The sequence below is a fragment of the Chenopodium quinoa genome, unplaced genomic scaffold, assembly GCF_001683475.1.
Source record: "Chenopodium quinoa cultivar QQ74 unplaced genomic scaffold, ASM168347v1, whole genome shotgun sequence".
In the NCBI taxonomy this organism is placed as follows: domain Eukaryota; kingdom Viridiplantae; phylum Streptophyta; class Magnoliopsida; order Caryophyllales; family Amaranthaceae; genus Chenopodium; species Chenopodium quinoa.
Window position 1 is genome coordinate 4,868,540 of NW_018743510.1, and position 15,608 is coordinate 4,884,147.

Consider the following 15,608-nt stretch of genomic DNA (forward strand, 5'->3'; position numbering starts at 1 on the left):
ATTTTTCCAGATATTAAGTTTTTAGAGGAATAGTAGAAAGTATTAATTTATGATGGAAGTGGGGGTTGATTATTGAAGAATAAAAAAAAATCTTAAAAATTAATGCTAAAGTGAGTATAAGTGGGGAGGAGAAATAATATGAAAAATATTAAAATATGATATTAGGGGACCACTACTGGTGAAGAAATTAGTAAAATATTGTTAAAAGTTTCCAAAATAAGGAAATGGAACAAGTAATAAAATACGGCCGCAAAAGAAAAGTGGAGCAAGTAATGAAATACGAAGGGAGCGAGCTATATATATATAATACCTTAGAGATAGATTAGGCGTATTGCTGTTACGTGATAACGTAAGACTACTTTAGAAACCATTCTTAAACCTTGCAGTAGAAAACTTCTAACTTTGTTATTGTTCAAAACCAAACCATTGTAGGTACTCAACATTATAATGAGACTTCAAAAGAAACCTAAATTAGGTAAAACAATCCCGTGATCCCCAATGCGCATTTAGACTCCCCTTGAAAATCACAACTACTTACCAAATATGGTAAATAGGGCGAACCAAAACAAAATATATAGAAAGTACGAGTTAGCAAGAGCATGCAAGATAAGTAAATTCAATTTATTTAACTAATTAAAAATGCTTTCGAAGACTCAAGTCATGAAATTTATGACAACATTAATTCTTTCAAGTAAATAGTTCTAATAATTCTTTTCCAATTATACGCTAGATTATAGCTTTTTTAGCACATTTTTAACAGCGGTTTTTCCATGACTGCTATTATTTAGTGGAAAATTGTTGTACTCCATCTAGGATTCTAAGTCATGTTTAACTCTTATAAGATAGGGTTTTAGATTTTTTTTTATCTTATTTTATCTCATGTCCTAACACTTTTAGAATCCTTATCCGTGTGATCAAACTCTTATAAGATAGAATTTTAGAATAATGCTACTCCTATTCTAATTGCTATATCTTAAGAGTCCTCTTTCTAATTTTTTATTTTTATTTTTTTTTATTTTTTTACCAATAGTCCCACTCTAGCTCATCTTTTTAGTTATTTTTTTGTCAAATTTATTATTTTATCCTCCTCATTTTCTATCCAATCTAATTCCATCCTCCTCATTTTCTATCCAATCTAATTCCATCCTCCTCATTTTCTATCCAATCTAATTCCATCCTCCCCATTTTCTATCAATTTCTTTTTATCCACTTCATAATCAATCTTTTCTAATTCTATCATACATCCTCATTTCCTTTATCCTCCTCATTATCTATCCATTCTAATTCCATCCATTTTTTAATTTTTTAATTTTATCCATTTTAACTATATCCTCTTTATTTTTTTTCTTCTCATTTCACATCCACTCTAGTTCTATCTTCCTCATTTTCAATATATCTTAATTTTATCCATCTTGTTTTGGTCAAACCATGAGTCGAAGTCAAACCTTCAAGTAGGTCCTTGTAAAGTCCTAGGTCTAACGAGTCAGGCTCATTTATTTATAAGCGTCTTCTTGTTAAAATTCAAGTCCATGTCCATTCTCACGTTAATCCACCTTTTGAGTATGTATCATTTGGTCTTTATGTGTGTCCGTTCATACTTCTTTTCTAAAAACAAAACAAAACAAAACAAAATAAAACAAAAAAAAAAAAAAAATATTCCATACTTTCCCTTTCCTTCTTTGAGTCGAGTATTGAGTCACATTGTGAGTAAGTTGATTCCATTTCTACTACACTTGGTTAAGAAAAGCAATGGTATATTAATTTGAAGAGATTATAGACCACCACCACATGAGGCGACCTTGAGCTTTAAGATTTTATGACTTTTTTTTTTCCTTTTGTTTTAACCCCTTTCCTCCCTAATAAGTCTAGTATAGGTCCCCTTTATCCTTTCATTATGTGTCTCTTTTACCCTCCATTATTCCATAATATGAGCATTTATTTTCTTGCATATAATCATTTTATTTCGATAAAAAAGGAAAAAAAATCGTTGAATTAAGCAAAAGGTATACCAATGATTAGAGGTAACTTTTGTAGCCGTAATATTTTCCTTAACCATTTAAATACAAATCCTCTTTTTCATTAGCCACTTTGAGCCTCGTCTAAAACAATTTGATGAAATAGATCAAATTATAAACCTAACTGCAAATGCTACATTCAGAGAATAAGCATCTTATCCATTTTTTTTTTTTTTTTTTTTTTTGACAGGCATTCTGGTAATTCAGCCATGCTTATATAAAATAATAACATCTTAAAGCCCTTTATATAAGCAACATGAATCATAAAATAATCTAACAACAGAGAATCCTAAATTACATAGAAATTAAACATTTAACAGACCATGATCTCTAACAATAACAAACTAATTCTTTCTAGACGTAAAATCTATTCCTTAATGGATTAGCAAAACCGTGTAGTACACCAAACTATTAAGAACCGGACTAACAACTGTCTAGTACACCAAATATCATTTACCACCCTATTTCTTCACTGGGGTGATGATATATAATGCTCCTCCTTCTTGGTCATCCCTTTTATTTCCTCGATTAACTGGTCAAGATTTGAATATGAAGACCCCCCTTCACTTATGCTCTTCTTTGCTAAATGTGAGAGTTTAGACACCGATGTTCCCAGCTCGTCCTTCTTTCTCTCCATAAGATCTTTGATCATGTTCTCCACTATTTTTCTATCACATGTATCCTTCATATCGAGGCCAATCTTCCAGACATCACTGACAAATCTGCTGTCCACCAGATGATCAGAAAAGTAAGGCCAACAAAGCATTGGCACCCCAGCCACTATGCTTTCCAACACTGATCCCCTTCCACTATGGGTGAAGAACCCACCAACAGCACGGTGAGCCAATACTTCTTCCTGGGGAGCCCAGCTCACTATGCATCCTCTCTCCTTGGTTTCTTTCACAAGGTCATCGTGGGCTGGACTATCTGAGCCACTTCCTGTAATGATATCAGACTTTATGACCCATAGGAAGTACTTCTTACTCTGCACTAGTCCTGCCCAAAATTCCATCATCTGGTCCTTTGTGATGGTAGTAATGGTACCAAAACTTGCATAGACAACAGATTTGTCCGGCTTTTGGTCCAACCACGAAATGCAACTTCGATCAACTTCCCACAAGTCGCTAGAGGAGGTGTTGGACAGTGTTGTTTCTTTCCGGTTGAGTCTGTATTTTAAGTGAGCATGTAGTGGGCCTATGGTGTAAACACCTCTACAGTGCTCACGGATGAGAGAGAGTATCGGACCCTCCAGATCCTCAAATGAATTGAGAATAAAGGTGTGGGCTTGCTTGATTCGTTGAATCTCGCTGTTGAATTGGTCTTGATGTTTAAGTAAGACAGATATGTCTTTGTCTCGGCAGAAGCAGGGAAGGTCACGATACCGGAGGAAGCTATCCATCCCAGGTGCATTCTTTACTAGCTGATCCATATCTTCATCTATTATTGTTCATGTAATTCATAGAAAGAGAATTAAAGCCATTAGGAAGTTACCAAAAAATTATAATGAGGATTGGATGTTTCTAATGGTCATCCATCACTATTGTTAAATCTTATCGGTTGATTTTTACTTTTTTTAATATTTGATCAAACATTTTTTAATTTTTTCCTTTTTTATTAAAATCATTCAAACATGTAATAAAATTATGTAGACTGTACAATATTTTTTAATTAATTATGTTTTTTAATCAATATGGTCCAACACTATATATTTTTGGATTCTAATATGTAACTGCAACATTTTACGACTCTAAACTGCTTTAAAAATTAGCATGTAGAGGTTAATTTACCTTTGAAGGGTAATTCCCCTGCTTCAATCAGCTTTGGTAAACATTGAAGAGTCCAAATGAAGTTTGCACCAGGAATCATAAATGTAATCACCGGTAACTTTACCTCATTAGCTACATCATTAACAAAGCCCATCCATCCATCTAATATTATACATGTAACTTCATCTTTTCCTACAAAAATTTCCTTCAGAAGTGGCTTAACACTTCGTGCCAACGCGGCAAACATTTCTCTCAACTTGGTTTTATCACCAGATCGTGGGTGGTCATCTGGAAGCCCATCAGGTACCGTCTTAAAGGTAAACCCTGAATAGCGGCCAAAACGAGCTTCGATGTCAGTGTACTTGGTAAGTCGTTTTTGGTTGTAGGTTGTGTTTAGGAAGGTTACCTTAACATTTGCTAGGCATAAAATTTCTGCTAAGTTTAGCATTGGGGTTAAATGGCCTTGCAATGGGACCGAAAAGATTAAAACATGAGGTGTAGGATATGATTTGTGCTCCATTTTTGGTACTACTTACAATATTTTTGGTCTTGGAATTTAGATTGATATATTTGCTATGTTGGGTGTATAAACATATAGTTGTGGAATATATATATATAGTATATAGTTGGATAGAATTATTGGTTCCTCAAGAGAAACACGCCATCTCAAATTTTAAAAAAACGAATATTGTTTACAGATTTAGTTTAAGAAGAAAATAAAAGGAATAGTTGGTCATCCTCGTGGCCCTCGTTGGGCAGTTAGTTTATATTAGTCTAACCAGTGTTATGTCCGGATTGATACCTTTAGCATGCGCAATGCACCGGTTGTATTAAGTAATCAGGTTTAAATTAGTACATTAATTTAACTAGTTTAAGTCCCGTTCAATACACGATTTTTACTTACCTAATTATAAATTACCGTTAATTAATAATAATTTTTTTAAAAAAATAATATATATCTTTTTAAAAAAAATTAACTCGAATTTCATATAATACTAGATTAAAGTCCGTGCGATGCACATTTAATCAAAAAATATTGCGTAATTTAAAGTTTATTATTAAAATAAATACATAACTTATTAAAATAATAGTGTTTGATACTCCGATCCTTAATTCAATGGTTCATAGGAAGTGGATCGGAGAAGAAAACATACGAAATAGAGGATGGGATAAGATGAGATGAAATAGAGGTGAGAGAGTTTAGCTCCATAGTCAAGTGATCTTTTGGGGGAAAGAAAATAGTAAAATCAGTCTATTTTTGCCACCCCAATTCAAATTCATCACATTAAATAAAAAAACATGATTGGAAAAAAATAAAAATAAATATAACAAACATAATTTGATGAAGTTAGATTTAGATTAGGAGGGAAATTTTTTATAATGAAATGTCACATGGACAATAGTGATGTCAACGTGAAATGTTTAAGTAATAATTTATAGTAGATTCTTTATCTCTACTTTTTTAAAAGTATGACTAAACACTAATGAATAATGTACTGTTGAGACAATTACGCCCCATTGAAATGTATATTTACATATTTACTCTTATATTATATTTGTTACATTTATGAATATGTTGAGACAATTATGCCCCTTAAAATATTATTCAATTTTTATGAATATTGTTGAGACAATTATGCCCATTAATATGTTTATTTACATACGAAAAAATATTTTTTCTTATGTATTTTCCTTTATTAATGCTGGCAACAACTTAAGTTGTGACATAAGACCAATTAAAAAAAGCTCCCCGGGTATGGTTAGTTATGGCTATTTTCTCTTATCAATGCTAGCAACAACTTAAGTTGTGACATGAGACCAACTAAAAAAAGCTCCCCATGTATGGTTAGCTGCCCTACTTAAAAGTAAAAATTTAACTCAAATAAGTGCATGTACCGGCAAAAAAATAATTTTTTTTTTTTTTTTTTTTTTTTTTTGTGATTAGCTGAGATATAAATATTTTTTTAATACTCCCTTCGTCTCATAATATAGTTCCTGTGTGTATTTTTTCACGGTATTTAAGAAATGGAAGAAGAAAGTGAATTAAGTACATTAAAAAAAGGTAAAAACTACAATTATAGACAAAAGTTAGAGAGGAGAAAGTGAATGAATTACACTAAAAAAAAAAGTGAAAAGTACAATTATAGATAAAAGTTAAAGAGAGAAAATGAAAAAAGTACAAAGCAAGTGGAAAATTCATGGGTAATTTAGGAAGTACAATGACTAAAGTTAGAAAAATTAAGGGTATAATGGTTGATTAGGGGATTTTGCTCCCACCAATCGGAATGCGCCACGTGGGCCAATCAGGTCCTGCCAAGTGTCCCCCAGTTGGAACTGTCAGGGCTTGCCACGTGGCATGCGCTTATTCGTCCACCTTGGACCTATTATGTCATGACATGTGGCATACTCCATGCCTAATGGAGAAACCGGCCACCCAGGCCCAACTTCCGAGGGAAGCCCAATCGGCCCTAGGTTAACCTAAACCTAGGATGGGCACGTTTCCCAAGGTTATAAATACCTCCCTTAATCCTCATTAAGGGGGAGAACGAAAAAACATATTAATTACACACAGTAATAACCGGCTGATCTCGCTAACAAAGCAGATTACCTACATTAAACACTCTCACCTAGAGAGACCCAATCACTTTAATTTCCGCATTAATTACTCCTTAATCAAGTACTAACTTGACCGTTGGAGGCGGAGCTCCCACCACCAGGAGTCTCCGTTATTTTGCAGGTACAAGCGTCCGGTTCCAGTCTCGGAATTGTAACTCTCCCGCAGGACATCAGAAAACCCTGAAACATTTGGCGCCGTCTGTGGGGAGAGTACTTCTGAGATGGCATCCAAGTCTGTACCGACTCCTGAAGAGAGGCATCCCCTAGACGACCCTCAAGTTCAGTCGGACCATGATACCGAGAGTGAATTTGAAGTTGAAGCTCACACAGCTTCAGACGGGACCCTAAGGGCCCGACGTACCCGTCATACCGAAAGGAGGGAACGGGAACATCTTCAAACTGGAAGTGAGCCAGCAGGCGCACCGTCTGTTCGGCAACAGCCGACTGATGGGTCTGCTCCCATCACAAGGAACGAACTCATGACCTTCATGAGGGACTTCAAGGGAGAGATTCAAGAGTTGATCAACAAGAAGCCGCCTGCTCCAGTCAAGGAGCAGTCGGCTAAGAAACCCTCCACTTCACTGAAGAGGAAGCCAGTTCAAGGGCGAGAGGCGACTCCTCATCCTAAATCTAGGAAGCGGGAGCCACCTGCCCTTGATTTCACAAAATTCCGTTTTCCTACAGGAAATAGGAAACCTGTTCGTCATATTCAGGCGGACGGGTCGAAGCAAACATTCACAGACGCTCGGCTACTGCTAGAGCAGAAGAAGAGTGACCGATTGTCAGAGTCGGCCTCTACTTCAAACTTTCAGGACAGTCTGCGAAATGCCTCGATGAGGCATACTCAGTCGTATCATGAGAGTCAGTCAGGCGGCACCTCCCGTCAGTCCGGCTTTCATAGCGACCAGGCGGTACCAAACTTACCATTTGTGCCGCAACAACAGTATTTTTTGCAGCCACCTCCGTTTGGTGGACCTGCAGCAAAAAACGTCCAACCTATGGAGTGGCAGCTACGGTTGCTTAGACTTGGTGAACAGCCGTCGGCCTTCTCCAAGGAAATTACTGAAGCCGCTCAGCCGGCCAAAGTGAAAAATGTACTAGTAGGCGCCTATGACGGCACTACTAACCCAGAAGACCATCTGATGGCATTCACCAACCTGATGTACCTTCAAGGGTTGGATGATCCCACCTGGTGCAAGTGTTTCCCAGCGACTCTCAAAGGAATCGCACAACAATGGTTCGGCAACCTGCCGACTGGTTGTGTAAATAGCTTCAGGACGCTTGCTTACCTATTCACCTCCAACTTCGCCATGAACATCCCTGCGAAGAAAACGACCCTTGATTTAGGAACAATTCAGCAGGGCGAGAAGGAGGGGCTTCGTTCTTACATCAGGCGGTTTAACCTGATGAGAATACAGATTCAAGGGTTACCGGATGAGGTAGCCTATACTGACTTTTTCAGAGGTCTCAAAGACGGGTCTACCTTCAAATTTGATTTGGTTCGAAAGAGGGTGGCGACTCTTCAAGAGGCCTTGATTGAAGCAGAAGCCTATATACAGGCGACTGATCTTTGTACGGTAAAACAGTCGGACGGGAAAAGGTTCGACAAAAGAGAAGGACGACAGAAACAGTCGTCAAACAAAGATGAGAAGAGAAAAGAGGTCTGGGCGGCTGATTCCTCTAAAAAGCCGGCCCAGAAAAAGAAAAAAGAATTCAAACCATACTCCTCAAAGTATGCGTTTAACAAGGATAGCCAGTTTATCCTAAAAGAAATCAAGGGACGGATCTCAATTGAGAAGCCGGTCCCCATGAAGGGTTCTGCAAACAACCGGAACCAAGATAAATTCTGTGCTTATCATGATGATGTTGGTCATCACACCAATGACTGCATCAGTCTCATGCGGTATCTGGACCGCCTGGCTGAGCAAGGTGATCTTGACACTTATGTCACGAAATCTACGGGGAACACTTCCTCAAAAAAGCAGTCGGCCAAAAAGAATCAACAAGCTGACAGCTCCGATACAGATGATGTAGTCGTCTACACCATTGCAGGCGGCTTCTCAGGAGGCGGCCCCACTATTAGGGGCAACAAAGACAATATCAGGCGGTTAGATGTAAATTCCGTTCACCAAGAACGGCCGTCCAAATATTCATTTCCTGAGATTGTCATCACTGAAGAAGATCTAGGAGGGGTAAGAGGGCCGCATGACGACCCTATCGTTGTTGAATGTAAAGTGGCCAACCAGAGAGTTGGCCGAATCCTCATAGATACCGGAAGCTCCTCAGATCTCATCAGTAGCAAATGTCTGTCGAAACTAAAATATCAGACTGATTGCATACATCCGGCCTCCCACCCTTTAGTAGGGTTTGGAGGAGGAGTCGTCCACCCACTGGGACGAGTGGATTTACCCAACCGCCTGGGCGAAAAAGGGGAAGGACGACACATGGTAGTCCGGTTCCTGGTAGTAGAAGAACTCTCGGCCTACAACATAATTCTGGGTCGACCAACCCTGAATAATTCCAAGGCTGTTATAATCCCATCTCTTGTGTTGCTCAAGTTTGAGAGGGATAATGGAACAGTCGGCTCCCTAAGGGGAGATCAAAGGATGGCCCGAGAGTGCTATCTCTCGGATGTCAAGCCCACTGTTATGGCCACTGGGTCAAGCGGTGAAAAAACAGACCTTGACAATGTCAAGGACAGTGCGTCTGTTCAAGAAGCAGGCGGCAAGAAGAGAAAGGCATCCCAGACAGGGGCCGCAAGAAAAGAAAGAAAATAGCAATCATTGGCAGAGGAGCGGTCGGATGAGTTCCGCCCTCAGCCGGCAGGTGAGCATACAGACCTGATCTTAGACGACTCACGTCCTGATCGAACAGTCAAAGTTGGGACGACTGCTCTGAGAGACCTTGGTGACGACTTTCACAAACTATTGAAAGAATACAAGGACATCTTTGCATTCGAAGTCCATGAAATGCCAGGCATTAGTCCTGATCTGGCGGTACATAAACTGGCCGTGGATCCGAAAAAGAAGCCGGTACGGCAAAAGAAGCGGAACCATGGCGAAGAAAGAAGTCAGGCGGCAGCCGCCGAAGTTAAAAAATTACTTGATGCAGGGTTCATTCGGCAATGTTACTTCCCAGACTGGTTGCAAATGTGGTGCTTGTTAAAAAGCCGAATGGCACCTGGCGAATGTGTGTAGACTACACAGACTTAAACAAGGCGTTCCCCAAAGACAGTTACCCTCTTCCTAAAATTGATAACCTGGTCGACTCAACAGTCGGCCATGCTTTGATGAGCTTTATGGACGCCTATTCTGGTTTCCATCAAATTCCTTTATGGAAGAAAGATCAGGAGAAGACGGCCTTCGTCACTGATCAGGGGTTATACTGTTACACGGTCATGCCGTTTGGTCTTAAGAATGCCCCGGTACCTTCCAGCGAATGATAAACACTGTGTTCTTTGATCAGATTGGGAGAAACGTCGAGGCATACATTGATGATATGATTGTCAAGACTAAACTTCAGAAAGATCATCTGTCGGACCTCCGAGAAACTTTCGCCACACTCAGGCGGCACCATGTCATGCTCAATCCCAAGAAATGTGTATTTGGAGTTGAGTCTGGGAAATTTCTCGGATTCCTTATCAATCAGAGAGGAATAGAGGCGAACCCTGAGAAGGTGCAGGCGGTCATTGACATGCAGTCGCCTCGTACCATCCGAGAGGTTCAGAAGTTAACAGGTTGTCTGGCGGCCTTGGGAAGATTTCTAAGCCGATCAGGCGACAAATGCCTATACTTTTTCCAGGCAATTAAGAAAAAGGCAAGGTTTGAATGGGGGCCGGATGCTGAGGCCGCCTTCCAGAAATTGAAAGTTCACTTGCATTCCTTGCCGAGGCTGGTCAGCCCTTTGCCCAAAGAAGTACTCTACATGTACCTGGCCGTCTCTAATCATGCGTTAAGCGCTGTTCTCCTTGCTGAAAGAGACGGCTGTCAGCTCCCGGTCTACTTTGTCAGTCACGTACTGAAAAATGCCGAGTTGAGGTATCCCCTAGTGGAGAAATTTGGTCTTGCACTCTTCATGGCTGTTAAAAAATTGAAGCCCTACTTTTTGGCACATGTAGTCGTCGTGTATATAGACCAACCTATCAAGCGGCCACTTACCATCATGGAGTCGTCAGGCCGAATGATCAAATGGGTCATAGAAATACAGAGCCTCGAAGTTACTTTCGAGCCTAGAAAAGCAGTGAAGGGGCAAGCCTTTGCTGACTTTATTGTAGAGATGACTCGTCCTCCTGACTCTCAAGTTCCAGACCAAGTATGGAAGGTATATGTGGACGGAAGCTCTACTTCAAATTGTTGTGGAGCAGGCGTCATATGTCAGTCGCCAGAGGGCGACAGGTACGAGTATGCTCTACGCTTCAGTTTTCAGGCTTCAAACAATAAGGCAGAATATGAAGCTTTACTAGCCGGGATCCGCATGTGCAAGGCGGCAGGGGCAAGAAAAATAGACGCCTGTTCCGATTCACAATTGATAGTGAGTCAGTACAATGGCGAATACAAAGCAACCCATCCGGCCATGATCAAGTATTTACAGGCGGTCCGACAAGCAATCGGCTCCCTTGAGGATTTCCATCTGATCCAAGTGCCGAGATCAGAAAACAACCAGGCGGATGCATTGTCAAAATTAGCATCATCCGCCTCCTCTGATACTCCTCGAACTATTTTTTGGGAAGTAATGGAGAAGAGAAGTATCGAGGAAAACCCTATTGGAATCCTAGACAGAAGCTCAACCTGGATGGATTCAATCAGGGCATATCTGACAAAGGGTACACTGCCGGATGATCCTCAACAGGCGGCAGCACTGAAAAAACGAGCCACCTGTTTTGAAATGATAAAGGGAGAACTTCACAAAAGGGGGTACCTTCAACCCTTCTTAAAGTGTGTTACTCCAGAAAAGGGACGAGAGATACTAGACGATCTTCACTCTGGTTACTGTGCTTCTCATATAGGCGGTAGGACGCTTGCTCAAAGGGCAAGGCGGCAGGGCTACTTTTGGCCTACTTTGGAAGCAGATGCAATGGAGATGGTGAAAAAATGTGACAAGTGCCAAAGGTTTGGCAAACTAATTCACCGTCCGGCTACTGACCTCACTACCATTCATAGCCCACTACCGTTTGCTAAGTGGGGCATGGACATTCTGGGTCCATATACGCCTGCTACAGGCGGAAGGAGGTACATACTTGTTGCCGTCGACTACTTCACTAAATGGGTAGAGGCGGAGGCTGTAAAGGGAATCAAGACGAAGGATGTAATTTCATTCATTTGGAAAAATGTCATTACTCGGTTCGGGGTTCCCATGTCTATGGTTTTTTATAATGGTCCCCAATTTGAGACGCCTGTTCTCAAAAGCTGGTTGGGTGACCAAGGAATTGCAAACTACTTTGCATCTGTCGGCCGTCCACAAGCAAACGGCCAGGTAGAAGCCTTTAATAAAATCATCTCGGACGGTCTCAAGAAAAAGATTGAACGAGCAGGCGGCCTATGGGCGGATGAATTACCACATGTTCTCTGGGCCATTAGGACGACTGAAAAAGGGGCGACTGGAGAAACTCCATTCCTCCTAACTTACGGTGCGGAAGTTGTTCTTCCAATAGAACACTACGAGCCGACTCTTCGAGTAATGCTATATGACGAAGAGGCAAACTGGGAAGCCATGCGCCTGGCATTAGACTCACTTCCTGAAAAAAGGGGCAATGCTGTCTTGCGCCATGAAATCTATCGCCTGAGAATGACTAGATCATACAACAAAAAAGTACACAAACGTCCACTCAAAGTAGGGGACTTTGTACTTAGAAAAATGGAGGAAGTTGGTAGGGCTAATGAGTCTAGCAAACTAACTCCCAACTGGGAAGGACCCTACCGAATCTGTGAGGAAGTCAGGGACGGTACCTACCGTTTGGAAACACCAGACGGACAACCGTTGCCTCGAACTTGGAATGTAGATAATCTTAAGAAATATTTCTTTTGAATGATGTAAATAGTCAAGAGCTACTTAATGAAAGTTTGCATACTTACTATTCAATTTTGTACTAAGAGGGGCACGCCTACTAACAAACAGTCGGCTACTCTCCATTGAGTATTTTACTCTATTTTCAGAGGGGCATGCCGTCTGTACCTTTACAGTCGGCTACTCTCCATTAAGTATTTTTACTCTCTTCAGAGGGGCATGCCGTCTGTACCTTTACAGTCGGCTACTCTCCATTGAGTTTTTCACTCTATCTTCAGAGGGGCATGCCGTCTGTACCTTTACAGTCGGCTACTCTCCATTGAGTATTTTACTCACAATAGGGGCATGTCGTCTGGACATATAGACGGCTACTCTCCATAAGAAGATGGCCGACTGGTTCCAAACACATAGCCACCCCCTAATACTTAGCTAAAAAGATTAGGGCCTGGTCGACCCTGTGCCTAACAGGCGGTTACCCTCCTTTTACTTAGCACCTACGTTCACCAAGAACTTACCAAGGCCACAGGCCGAATGATCAGACCAGGCGCCAAGCCAACTGATCAAATCTACAAAACTAATACGACCTGTCCCAACATCATAGCAGGGGTCCGGCGGCATCCCTCCGGATGAAATTCGTCGCAGAGAGCAGCTCCCTTTTGGGTGGAACATTGTTCTATAAACTAATTACACGGCACCTATACGACTGTCCCCAAGGGCAACCACGTAGCCGTTTTTGAGACAAGGATAACTCTATCACTAACCAAACCAGTGGTAGCAGTTGACATCTGAGTTAGATGACCGCCTGTATTACTTGGGATAAATGCAGGGGGTACCTCTTGAGTTAATAGCCAACAAACATTGGCGAATCAAGGGGTCTAGCCGGCCTCCGCCGCCTGGTACCTCTACTTCTCAAGCAAGAGTGACGGCGACTGAGAAACTCCAACGTTAACTCATAGTCACTCCCTCAAATTTGGTAGGGAACCTAAAAGGTTTGAGTAGACCGCCTGTTTTTTGGCAAACAGGGGCACTCAAACCCCTATTCCTACTAGGTAACCTATTGAGTTAATAGCCAACAAACATTGGCGAATCAAGGGGATCAGCCGGCCTCCGCCGCCTGGTACCTCTACTACTCAATCTAGAGTGTGACGGAGACTAAGTAACTCCTATGTTAACTTATAGTCACTCCCTCAAACTTAGTATGGAGCCTAAAAGGTATGAGTCGTCCGCCTGTTTTTAGCAAACAGGGGCTCTCAACCACTACTCCTGCTAGGTTAACAAATTATGAGTTAAAAGCCAACAAACATTGGCGAATAAAGGGAAACAACCGGTACCCGCCGCTTGTTATCTCTACTACTCAGTTCCTTGGCGACTAGGTAACACTCATGTTTACTTGGTCAGACCACTTTCCTACTTGTTTAAATTTACAAATGACAGCACCGCCTGCCTAAAAAGGTTCCAGACCTTAAATAGTTCGAATACCGATTGGATAAATGGCCGACTGATCGTCTATCCTGGAAACAGACAACCAGTCGTCCAGGGGCATAGGCGGCGTGGCTAACTATCCGTACCTGTCTGCAACTATCGGCCATGTAAAACAGTCGGTCTAGTGAACAATTGGATATTAGAATATGGAATACTTAGACAAATTTGAAGCAAAACAAAAATTCATTAAAAAGAAGCCGGTCATTAAAGACCGGCAAAATATTCAAAGCCCCGGCCCCCTGGCCGGGTAAATACAAAACAAACGGCACGCAGGCCGTGGAAAGAATACATAAAGCTTAAGAAGGGGGCAGATCTTCAATATTAGCAGCTGCCGCCTGGTCAGCACTCTTCTTGCTGGACTCGGCTTCAGCTGCATCCTTTTTTGATGCCTTACCCCCAAGCGGCACAAACGCCACTACCGGCTCCTCCTCCTCCAACGCTTCCTCCAACGCCTCTTCCTCAGCAGCCGCCAGGATCTCTTGATTATAAGTATCAGAACACTGGCGGTACGTTCTTTCCCAAGAGGCAAAGTCGGCATTGGGAAGAGGCGGCCCCAAGTCATGCGCTGGATTTGAGCGGAGTCTTCCATCATCTCCCGGACCAGCTCTTTCTTCTCTTGCTCGGCCTTTTCCGAGAGTTCTTGGGTAAGACTCTTCTCTTGGGTCACCAGGCGTTCTTTTACGCTGGCCAAGGATTTCTCCAAGGCTTCGTATGAGTACATCTTTAGGCGAAGAGGTTTCAGCTCGGCCTTGAGATTGGTGATGGTCGCCTCCAGCTCGTCATTCCTCTTCTGGGCCGCCTCTAACTGAGCCCGAACAGCGGCGGTAGCCTGCGCCTGATAATAAAGAATATCAATGGTCAGAACTTCATTTTGGGCAATTTGAAACATTACCTTATCACAGTCAGAGGCGGCCATAGCTTTTGCAGCCTTTACCTCTTTGTTCTTCCGGTCAAGCGGCTTGCGAAGGCCGTTCACTCGGAGCAGGGCCTAAGTACAAAGGAACAGGCGTCAGTTTCCAAACAAAAAGAAAACAGGCGTCCAGTAATTCAAATACTCAAAAATATGCTAAGTATACCTCAGCAAGGACCCCTGCAATCCCGTCTAGGTCAAGGGTGCCGACACCCCTGAACGCCTCCCTTTCAGCTGGAGGAACTGCCCTGATCATAGACTTGGCCATCTCTACCAAGTCAGGCTCCTGAGGGCCGGCTGCATCAAGCATAAACAAACGGATTAGACCTAGTAAAAAAGGGAGCAAGTCTAAAATTTACAAGGACAACTTCATACTTCTAGGCGGCCCACTTGGAGTTTTAGAAGAAGTGGCCGGCTGTTTCTCAGCCGCCACATGTTTCTTGGCAGAACTAGGAGAGCTCCCAACAGTCGTCTTCCGGGCCTTGGGGTCCGGCTGTTGGGAAGATGAAGCTCTTGGAGCACCCATCTAAAAAAGAAGAAAAAAAGTCAGTATATGCATAAACACAACTCCAAAAAGAGAGTGAAAGGTTCGGAGCTCACCAAGGGTGCCCCCTTCTTGGGGGAGTCGGTTGAAGCTTGTTGCATGATGGAGGCCCGCAACATGGCCGCCGCAGTCTTGGAGGCGGTGATTTTGCTCATGGCGTCAGCTGCAAAAACAAACAGCAAAGTTAATAAAAGTCATAACAAGAAATGTATGGAACAACAAAGTATTCGACAGGCCGACTACCTCTTGAGCACCGACTGCTGAGGCCACAG

General features: G+C 41.9%; 1 protein-coding gene across 1 annotated transcript; it reads right to left on the minus strand.

Moving 5' to 3' along the window:
* Positions 1 to 2,026: 2,026 nt before the first annotated feature.
* LOC110739778 (7-deoxyloganetic acid glucosyltransferase-like) lies at positions 2,027 to 4,425 on the minus strand. Its single transcript, XM_021920249.1, has 2 exons — positions 3,803 to 4,425; positions 2,027 to 3,452 (listed from the first exon to the last, which is right to left on the minus strand). The coding sequence occupies exons 1-2, from the start codon at positions 4,299 to 4,301 to the stop codon at positions 2,485 to 2,487; spliced, it is 1,467 nt and encodes a 488-aa protein (XP_021775941.1). The 5' UTR covers positions 4,302 to 4,425; the 3' UTR covers positions 2,027 to 2,484.
* Between the last annotated feature and the right edge of the window lie 11,183 nt (positions 4,426 to 15,608).

Coding starts and splice junctions, on each gene's coding strand:
- LOC110739778 (XM_021920249.1), bottom strand. CDS start 4,301: ATGGAGCACAAATCATATCCTACACCTCATGTTTTAATCTTTTCGGTC. Junction 3,453..3,802: donor AGGGGAATTACCCTTCAAAG/GTAAATTAACCT, acceptor GAACAATAATAG/ATGAAGATATGGATCAGCTA.